Here is a 10901-nt window from a genome sequence, read left to right on the forward strand (position 1 = left end):
GCCATTTCAGGATGGCACCCCGGGGGCCCCTTGTCCCAAAGATCTCGAAACGCTGAGAATAATGTTGAAGGCCCTTTCAAAACGCGTGTTAGAATCTATTCTCGGCCACGTGCCAAAATCTCATCCCCTTGCTTCATTCATTCTTCGATCAGACAAGACACTTGACTGTTAGTGACTGGCCTACAAAGCACTCATGATTTTGTCTAAAATTCAATTATCTTCTTAGAGGATAGAGATTCTCCATAACTGAAGACATTCAAAGACTCTAAAGATGATTCCCGACAAGTTTGAGCAATATGGGAACCTTTGAGATAAACGTATGCGGTCCCCTTCATTTGAATGAAGAAGGTTATGACGGTCTGTGACATTACAAAATACAAGTACTAGTGCATTCTTTCGTTCCCACGGACTTCAGTGCTCCTCACCCTCTCACTGCATGTGGCCTCCTGGAGAGCATTCTTGTGGTATTTTTAACACCTCAAGCGTCAACACACCAACTTTTTAAGATGCTGTTGAAAAGCACATCTTTTGGAAGCCAAGTTCAGATGGGACTGATGTACCTCTGTGCCTCAGCTCTGCTTCTGTTTCTGCCACCCTCAAGTCATAGGGCAGCCAGGGCCCTGACGAGCTCCGACCAGGTCACTAAGGGCCCTGGTGGTTTTCTGGTCTCTGGTTCTGAAATCTCAGTGGCTCAGACCAGCCTACATGCTTCCGGCAGCTTCCTTCCTCCTCCCAAGACCCTCCCTCCACCGTTTCCTGGCCACCTTCCCACAGCATCCCCCTCCTGGCCCACCCAGCCCCTAACCAGTTCTAGGTGAGCTGTAGGTCTTCGTGTTAGATGATCTACAGGCCACGGAAAATAGAAAAGCAGAGGCTGTGGCCCGCACTGTGAGCTCCGAGCTCGGGCCAAGGGGGACAGGGCTCCTTCCAAGAGCGTGCAGATCTCAGTGGGGTACGCAGAAGGATACTCCGTGGGAATGAAACTAATATTAAACAAGAGTGTTTGGTTAAGAGTAAAGTTGACTTTTAAGTTCCCTTTAAATTCTAAAAACCCAAGAGAGAAATGGAAGGAAGATCTCTCCTAACTATTTCCAGGAGAGAAACTCAAAATTAAAAGGTTACTTTGCTTTCACCCTTATGATCCAGAAAGGGTCTAATTTATAAAAGCCCTGGGGCCTCCCAGCATGGGTGTGGTTTTACCAATTTAATAGAGTTTGCTTGAGCCCTTCTGAAATGTCTCAGCCTATTTAATTGGAGAATTTTACTGAAGAATTAAAGACTCAGTAAAAGAGAGGTTTGGTTTGTTCATGAAAGTAAGTCGCTTGTGAAATACTTCATTTTCCTGTGACTAAAAATTCCAGCTTGTAATTCCCAATCAGGATCGCTTTAAGCTACTCATTAGTACAAATTAAACCTGTTTTGCCACGCTCATAGGAAAAAGGTAAAATATCTTCATTAGCCAACCCTGGGCTGGCCCCTCTTTGAAGTAGCTCTGAGAGATCAGCTCTGCAATGGACACAGAGACTGAGCCGACCGCGGGGTTGGGGTCAGGTGGCAGAGTGCACTACAGAAAAAGCCCAGAACTGTCCAGAGAAGACAACGGAGTTTCTGTAAACAAACAGCCCTTTCTAAACCCAGAGATGTCCTTGCCTTTTCACTGAAGAAACAGGAGTGGGATGGGTGGGGGGCTGCAGGGCAGGGGGGTTGGAGAGGAGGGAGGAGATTTAGGGGAAAGATGCCAGAACACTGTTGAGGGAAAGAAAATGCTTTCATTTTCTGGCATTAAAATAGAAATTTAAGAAAAAAAAATAGAGGTTTTTAAAAAATGCATTTAAGAGATGACCCTAAGCTATTAACCAGATTTTTTCTTTTCTTTTCTTTTTTTTTTGGTGTATTAATTACACAGTCATTGTAATGACCTCCTTGCTAGGAGCTCTGAGGTGGAGGAACCTGAAGATCGGAGTTGCTGATAAGCTGCCTCGGCCTGCTGCCTCGGGGCCCACACTGCCATCCCACCTTCCCGCCATCCAACCGTTGTCTCCTCAGCCCCTCCCTGTGGCCAGGGGGCCACCTCAGGTGGGAGCCCAAGCAGCAGTGAGGTCACCTACCGGGTTATTGCTGGCCTTCCCCGCGAGGATGACCCGGGCCTTGACCTTGTTCATGTTGAAGTTCTTGAGGTAGGCCTCGTAAATTCTCTTGGCGAGGGACTTCAGATCTGCCGTTTCTGCATCTTCTGGGTCATGTTCACAGGTGAGAATTTCCGCTTTCAGTTTTGCTTTTTCAGATCTTGGCATGCGTCCAAAGCGAATTGCTGGGGGCGGGAAGGGGGGGACACGGGAGAGAACGGGAAGGGGGCAGAGGTGAGCACTGGGGCGCACGGCAGGGGACCGGCCGCTGGGCGGAGAGCGCGCACCGAGAATTCAACCAGGAGAGCAAAGCTGCCCCTCAGGACTAGTCAACGTTCTGTTCTGGAGAGAGGAAAATGAAACTCAACCCTCCATCAATTCTGGACTCTTTCAAGAGGTTCAAAGGAAAGGCAACCCCTCATTTTGTCAACAGGATCAGTTGAAGGTTGTTTCCTGTCATGAGGTCCCAAATTGACCCTTAGTTCAAGGAGATGGCAGTTTCCCCCAGGGCGAGTTCATGTGACACCTTTTTCTTTGTCCAGAAGGTGGACATGCAACTGCTAGGAATTAGTCATTTTAGATTTACCTTCGCGTCATCACTGGCGCGTTCTAAAATGACAGTAGGGTTCAGAATAATGACATTCGCCACGTGCGACGGTGTTTGCAATGGCACATGCTTTGTGCAGACTCTGGGACCATTCTGGCGTCCTGGGGGCATTTCCAATCGGTCTGAAAACCTTCGATCAAAGTCTTACCAGGAGAAGTGTCTAAGGGGAATTGCAGGAGCTCTGCTGGGTCTCAGCTATGTGACACTGCTCCCTTTTGGGGCTATTCTGGTTGCAAAATGATCTGGGCACGAAGTGTTGCCACACATTCATTCAAAACACAGTCTGCGGCGACCAGACAGGGAGGTAAGCTGAGGCACGGGCTGGGGAAGCACGCTAGACAACCTTACCTACCGTTATGGGACATCCCGACCGAAAGGCACTTGTGGAAACGACAGTATTGGCACTTATTCCGGTTCTTTTTCTGAATCTTGCAGCTGCGGTCACATTTGTCATAGGCCAGCTTCAGCCGGATGGTTCTCCGGAAGAAACCCTGTGGGATGGACGCACGGTTGGGGAGGGGCTACGGTGGGCCGGTAAGTCAGCGCTGTGGCTTTACTCACGTTTCTGGTCGTTCACTTACTGTACTTTCCAAATGGACTGAAATTAGCAAAGTCATTCTAAGACGTCTGACTTAATTGGGACAAATTGAAAAATTTAAATTGCATTACATGTAAGATGAAAAACTAACAAAATGAGGCAAAATTCAAAGTCGTTTCAAGACGTCCTCGTCTGGCTTGGGAAGACCCGGTTATGGTCTCCCAGAGTCACTCAGTCCCGTTCCGATTCATACAAGTGTCACTTTCCCTCCCCAACTCACGTCCCGATTTGTGACTACACAAATCTCTACGTAAGAGAATACTAACTCCCTGAAAGACAAAAATGATAATAAACCAATAAAAGGAAGCCACCTGTTTGTAAACAATGTTCGTGCTTTACAAAAGCACTAAACTCTACCAAGAAACTTCAGTATTTAGTCCATGAGAAACAAAGTGTCACACCAGGAATTCAGGCACAGCCAGGTAGGAGAGGCTATTTCACAGGTTCGTGGTCAGAAGGCTTGTGAAGGAGTCTGTATTTGCTTTGGTTCTTTTTCTGTTTGCTTCCCACTCATTCCTGCATCGTTCAGATGGGACAGGTCCGGCGGGCCCACGGGAGCAGGGACAGCAATTTCTTGGGGAACAGGAGGGGAGGTTGGCACCTTCCCTCAGTTGGATATCTAGGTCTGTAAAGTGGGGTGGCCAGAGCAGGCAGAGGATCATGAGGTTGAAGAGAGAATTCTGCCCGTCAGAAGGCAGCGTGGCCTTTCCTCCCTGCGGCCCGGGCCTCTGAGGCCAGCCCGGGCTCGGGCGTGGCATTGCTATGTCAAGGACGCGGGTCGCGCCTGCACCAGGAAAGGCTGTGGTATCGTCCAAAAGTCGGTAAACTGTCTCAGCACGCACAGGGGAAGGAGATTTCTGATTTTAACCGAACACTGAGATGACGCGGTCCCCCACGCATCAGGTACATGAAGTACCAAAGCTGGAGAGCGTACACAAAGTCCTAAGAGCGTGATGTGGGGGCCTGCCACCTCTGATCGCCAGATCTTTCCAGTGATGATGAAAATCTGTGTTTAAAATAAAAGGAAGCACCCGTTGTCCCGAGCAGGGACTCTCCTCCCTGCCGGGGTCCACCGTACCTTGCAACCTTCACACGCGTGAACTCCGTAATGGTAGCCTGAGGCTTTGTCCCCACAGATTCTACATTCAATGTTCAAGGCTATGCTGGAAGGTTCATCAGCACTCCCGGGAGCCACCGGGTAAGTGACCGACGAGGGGCTCGAAGCTGGTGAGAGGGTGTCTGAGAACAGAGGAGAAACACTGATGAGCATTCCAGACACCATCATCGATTTCTATACCAGGTTTACGAGGACATGATTGCATGTGGGAGGTGCCGGCTAGTGGGCAGACTTCCCGGCCTGGGCTGGCCCCTGTCCTGGGCTGTCCCACCCCTGCCTGTGTGCCTCCAGTTACCATTGTGGCATCCCCAAACCTGCCGCTAGGCCGTCCCCGGGTTCTGGACCCACACACCCAGCTGTCTCCCCTCCCCCACCCCAGCTCGGCCTACACACTGCTTTGTACCCTGCTTCCCTCCAGCTCTTCTGCAAATGTTAACTCAGTAAATCACACCAGAACACAGGATAAAAATCCGTGTGGGCTACACTGAAAGCAATAATCCATGAAAAATTACAAAAAAAGTTAAGTTGGACTTTCTTAAAATTAAAAACTTCGTTCTGCTCTGCAAAAGACACTGCCAAGAGAATGAAAAAGACAAGCCACAGGCAGGGAGGAAATATTCGCAAAACACACATCTCATAGAAGACTTGTATCCAAAATACACAGAGAGGTCTTAAAACTCAACAAAACAAACAACTCAATTAAAAAATGGGCAGAAGATCTGAACAGATACCTCACTGAAGAATGGTAGCAAATCAGTATCACTTGTCATTAGGAAATTGTGAATTAAAACGAGACATCACTATGCACCTATTGGACTGGCTAAAACAAACAAACATGAGCGCCTGGTGGGGCTCAGTCGATTAAGCGTCTGCCTTCGGCTCAGGTCATGATCCTGGGGTCCTGGGATTGAGTCCTGCGTCGGGCTCCCTGCTCAGCGGGGACCCTTCTTCTCCCTCTCCCTCTGCCCCTCTCCCTGCTTGTGTGTGCCCTCTCTCTCCTGTCTCTCTCTCAAATAAATAAATAAATAAATAAATAAATAAATAAATAAATAAATAAAATCTTTAAAAAAACTTAGAGAAACCCCTGACAACACTGCATGCTGGCAAGGATGTGCAGTGACAGGAACGCTCGCTCGTGGCTTCTGGGACGGTAGAATGGTGCAGCCACGTTGGACGACAGTTTGGCAAAGCAGTCTTAAAGGAATAACACTCTAGGTATTTACCCCAAGTGATCTGAGGACTAAGTTCACACAAAAACCTACACACGGATGTCTATATAAGCTTTAGTGTTAATCTCCCCAAATCAGAAGTAACCAAGATGCCCTTCGATAGGTGGAAGGATAAAAAGAAAAGCCAGTCTTAAAAGGTTATAAACTATACAATTTAAATATCTGACGTTTTGGGGAAGCTGAATTATAGGTTTGGTACAAAGGTGAGTTGCTGGGGGGAGGGGGGGAGGGATGCTGAACAGGTAAAACAGAGGTTTGTTTGGAGATGGTGAAACAATTCATATGAGAACATAACGGTGAAGCCACAACAGGATGCATTTGTCAAAACCCACAGAACTTTACAGTACAGAGCGAGCCTTCAATGTGTGCAAACAAAAATCATTTAGGAGGTTGGGGGACCCCCGGGGGAGTATAGAGTATGACAAAGCAAGCTCACCATGTCACACATATATGGAATGGCCTCCCTGAAGGAGGCGTGGAGAAGACCCCACCCAAGGAAACTTGGAAACGAGTGGCATCTATGGGACTAAAGGATGTCAGCACGGGGCGTCTGCAGATAAAGCAGCCCCCACGGGGATACACAGGTTACCCACCCTGACACCACCATCGTGTAGACCGGAGACAAACCACGAATGGAAGGAGTGGTGGCGTGGGAGCTTGCGGATCAGCTGGGAGAGGTGAGAGTGGCCCACGTCGTGGCCGGTTAGCACTGCAGCATTGGGGCAACAAACAGAGATACCAACGGCCACACATTCGTGTAAGATCTCCAACACCAGACAGCACTGAATGTGGTCGGTGGGTATGGACACACATCTGGGAAAGCTCATGCCAGTTTTACGATGCTGGTCCCCTGCAGAGAGGAAGGTGGGACTGGGCAGAGGGTCCCGCCGGACCTTAGCTCCCGTAGGTTGCACTTTAGACAGAAGGCATGAGGCAGTGTGATAAAACATTACCTTTGTAAATCTGGGTGGCAGGTGTCCTACTGTATATTTTTCTGTATGTTTGAGATACTTTAAAGAAAAATAAAAGCAGCAGGAAGGAGCATTCCTGGCAGAAGGAAAGAGCATCTTGCGCAAAGCCTCACATAATCCTCGTAAAAACTCAGTGAGAAGACTCTTGTCGTTTTACAAGTGGAAATAAACTCACAGATATCAGGTAACGTGGCCTGGTCACATAGCTAGAAAGAGACCGGGCCAAGACTTGAACCCATGCCCCTCAGCTGGCTCTGAAGCCGTGTTCTTCATATGAACATCATCCCTTTTGGCAGCAGTGTCCTTGACCCAGAAAATCAGGGACTGCACGATCCAAGCGAGACCCTGACGAGATGACAAGTTAATGGACTCTGTGGCCTTCCTGTCTGAACAGCCTTTGTAGTGACCCCAACAGACCTTTATAAATGGTTCGCGGCTTTTGTTTTAAGATTTTTTAAAAAGATTTATTTATTTATTTGAGAGAGAGAGACAGAGAGAGCACAAGCAGGGGTAGAGGCAGAAGGAGAGGGAGAAGCAGACTCCCCAGCTGAGCTGGGAGCCCAACGTGGGGCTCGATCCCAGGACCTGAAGATCATGACCTGAGCTGAAGGCAGATGCTAACCATCTGAGCCACCCAGGCGCCCCAGGGGTTCGTGTTTTGACTGCCTTGCTCATGACATGTTACCGAGGGAGTGAGCTTCGAGGGAAAGGAGCAAACGTCCAGGGTGATGGGGGCTTCCAGAAACAGCAAGGGAGGGGGACAAGGAAAAGCCCCTGGGGTGTGGGATCACCTTGCAGAGCCTTGGGAGGTCGCCTCGTGGCTGACCTGTGCTAGTGTTTGGGACAGTGACAGCCCCGGCTACTGGCTACCATGGTGGCCACTACGCACGCCTTGTCTCCCTGGACCCCAAGAGCAGTGTTCGAGCTCGTTATTCTGTTTATTTGAGGAAAGAGGGAGGGAGACAGACCCCAGGACACTGGCACATGCTGGAGATGACAAGCTCAGAGTAGGAGAAAACCCAGGGTCAAACCCAGCTCTCAACCCCTCCACATGGGTCTTTGATTCACCACATTGCAGACACACCACATGCTGGCCCATTGTTTTCGTATTCTATTTGTGGTTATACTGACTATCAGAGATTTTTTTTCTTCTGGATTTGAGAAGATTTATCTCTGTCCATTTGTTTCTTTTTTTTTTTTTAAAGAAGGCAGTCCCCCCCGCCCCTTCTTTGGAAAACATATTGTTCATTTTATAATGAAAGATTCAAGGATACACTTTTCCTTCAGGTCACACACACTCTCAAGGTCGTTCTCAAATAAGGAACTTGCGTGAGCAGGGTGGGCGTTCAGTTGTAAAACCTCTGGAAAGTTCTGTTCTAGCCATGGACAGGAAGAGTGTTCAGACACGCACTTTGTCCAGGAAGGTAGAGTCCACAGCGGCCACTCTGCCTGGATTTTCTTTCTCCCAAGTCCTCACCCTCAAACAGGAGGGATCCAAAATTACGTTCTTCCAGTTTGTTTCAAGGTTGTCTTTTAGGTCATCGCCAAGAACTATAATCTAAAATATATTCCTAAGCCATCTGAAAGCTCTGACACATAAGACTTGGAAATGCCATATAAACTAGCCTTGTGGTCCATATGCTTCATCAAAAGCCACACTGGACCCAAGTCCACGGGCTGACATGCGCTTCACATCTAAATAAAGTTTTATTTCTTTGTATCTGCCCTGCTGATACTTGTTGCAGTTCTTTTTTTTTTTTTTTAAGATTTTATTTATTTATTTTAGAGAGAGCGTGCATGAGCAGAGGGAGGAGCAGAGGGAGAGAGAGAATCTCTAGCAGACTCTGCACTGAGCACGAAGCCCAACATGGGACTCACTCTCAGGACCCTGAGATCATGACCTGAGCCAAAACCAAGAGTCGGATGCTTAACCGTCTGAACCACCCAGGCGCCCCTTTCCTGCAGTTCTAATGCAGTGTAGAAAATAGGGAGGTGGTTCATATACATTTTCAGATTTTTAAAAAATTGTCCTTTTTAATATAATAGGAGCCTCTGCTTTAAAGAAATTGAAACTCAGAATTTTTTTTAGAAATGTAGCTGACTGCCTTAACTGAACTTCAAGCATTATCTGATTTGTGTATAGCTTTTAAAAGTGGGCATACTGGGCGCCTGGGTGGCTCAGATGGTTAAGCGTCTGCCTTCGGCTCAGGTCATGATCTCAGGGTCCTGGGATCGAGTCCCGCATTGGGCTCCCTGCTCCTTGGGAGCCTGTTTCTCCCTCTGCCTTTCTCTCTCGCTCTGTCTCTCATGAATAAAAAAAAAAAAACTTAAAAATAAATAAATAAATAAATAAATAAATAAATAAAAAATAAAAGTGGGCATACTGTGTATCTCATAATGTCTCCTGAAAGCCCTCCAGGCCCAGTGGACTGGGTGTTATGCTTTATCATGTCTAAAGAGTTCATTGCACAAAGATGTGACTTCTTTGTCAGCTAAAGAGAACAGTTTTCTCTAGAGGAAAAAAAAAAAAAAACACCAAAAACTTTTCTAAATACAGCTTTTTGGGATACAGCACACTTACCTGTAATAACAGATCCATCAGATCCTGGGCCACTTCCTAAATACTGGTATTCTGTAAAACTAAAGCTTCCAGAACTGTCCTCACCAATGGATTGAGAAATCTCTTGGATGTTTCCCATTTCTTGTAGAAATTCTTCAGATAATGGGCTTTCCAGATCATCAGCCTCGAGTGGGGAGAGGGGGCAAATCGGGCTTTCTGTGTCTACCATCTTGACTAGATGGTTCTGGAAATGTAGCCGAGCCCCAACCTGGGAGGAGAGAGCAGTAACTAGTGAGACAAACACAGAAGAATACTTTTCCTTCAATGAAAACATCCTTTACCGATGACGACCCACTAAATTCATAATCTAAGAAGGAACAGTGTTGACCACCTTTTCTCAGCATGCCTCTTGATAAGCATGCTCAGAAAATGAAAATCTTTCAACACAACCTGTTTAAGGAGACAAAGCCGATCCTGCGAGAATCATTCACCTGCTACTGAGTGCACAGGGTGTGCTCAGCTCAACCCACCAGATCTGAGCTGGAGAGAAATGGCAGTGGGACACAAAGTCCCCGCTTGCTTAGAACACCTGTTTCGGTGGGGACATAGATAGTTAGCAAGTAAACAAACACACGTGTGGACTGCATGGTGATCCGACAGCATGGTGGGAGCAGATGGAGAACGGACACTGCCTTACAGGGGGACACTGCCCGGCTGATCCGGGGACAGCAGGACCCGAGAGGGTGAGCTGTGTAGAGGTCTTTGGGGAGAATGTTCCAGCAAATGGACAGCGAGCACAAAAGCCCCACAATGAAAGCCTTCTAGGAAAAAGCAGGCCAGTGTGGCTCAGCGGAGGGGCACAGAGAGAGCAGGAGGGACAAGCCATCAGCATATACCCTGGTGCGATATTCTAGGTTCTCCTTGTACCCCAGGGGTAACTCATGCAGGTTTTCCTTAAAAAATGATTGTGCACTTGCAGATACATCATAGAGTTTTAAAAACCTAACTAGGTGAGTCCTTGACAAAGCTAGACTGTTTCAGCCAGCAAACAACAGAATACTCCCCGGGTGGGTACTGTTTTGAGCTGAACTGTATCCTGCCAACATTCCTATGTTGGAATCCTGACCCTCCGGACCTCAGAATGTGGCTGTATTTGTAGAGAGGGTCTTGAAAAGGCACTTATGTTAAGATGAGGTCTTTAAAGTGGGCCCTGATCCGATCTGATTGGTGGCCTTATAAGAAGAGGAACTTGGGACACATAAAAAGAGACACCAGGGGCACACATGGTAATAGTGTCTACGTCTCCTTCTTTCTGCCTCTCTTTCCCTTCCTTCCTTCTTTCTTGTCATTTCTTTCTTTTCTTTTCTTTTTTTAATGTTCTATAGTTTTTGCATACTCTGCTCAAAGGAATAGTCTGATTGGTAAATGCTCTACTGAGACCTAAAAGGAGAATTTCAGCAGTTTACATTCAGCAGTATTACATTTCTGAAATAACAAGATGCAGCTCTAACATTTAAGCTGGGCGGGAAAGAAAAGATGTGTTGAGAGAGCGCCCCGGTAGGCCTCGGGTTCGGGAAGGAACGTCAGGATTACACGGAACATGCATCTTGGTGGGAGCCGGGCGGGGAGCTCCACGGTCCTTTCCCCAGACTCTCGGCCCCCGTGGAAGCCTCTCTGCATGAGGAAACCGAAG

At 47.7% G+C, this 10901-nt stretch overlaps 2 protein-coding genes across 7 annotated transcripts in view; both read right to left on the reverse strand.

Annotated features, from left to right (window-relative positions):
- Positions 1-10901, reverse strand: part of GRAMD4 (GRAM domain containing 4) — a 467167-nt gene that overhangs the window by 351524 nt on the left and 104742 nt on the right. The gene's annotated exons all lie outside the window — the stretch shown is intronic.
- The window catches only part of PPARA (peroxisome proliferator activated receptor alpha), a 57758-nt gene that overhangs the window by 7419 nt on the left and 39438 nt on the right, over positions 1-10901 (reverse strand). For 5 of the 6 annotated variants that reach the window (XM_034987297.1, XM_034987301.1, XM_034987300.1 and 2 more), the window contains exons 3-6: positions 9230-9476; positions 4410-4570; positions 3086-3224; positions 2109-2311 (exon numbers count right to left, since the gene is read on the reverse strand). In XM_034987297.1, coding sequence (XP_034843188.1) covers positions 2109-2311; positions 3086-3224; positions 4410-4570; positions 9230-9437 — 711 coding nt within the window. In that variant the 5' untranslated portion in view covers positions 9438-9476. The other variant, XM_034987303.1, reaches the window with a different exon arrangement.

The sequence above is a fragment of the Mirounga leonina genome, unplaced genomic scaffold (genome assembly GCF_011800145.1).
Source record: "Mirounga leonina isolate KUSES-001 unplaced genomic scaffold, KU_Mleo_1.0 Mir_418, whole genome shotgun sequence".
Lineage (NCBI taxonomy): Eukaryota > Metazoa > Chordata > Mammalia > Carnivora > Phocidae > Mirounga > Mirounga leonina.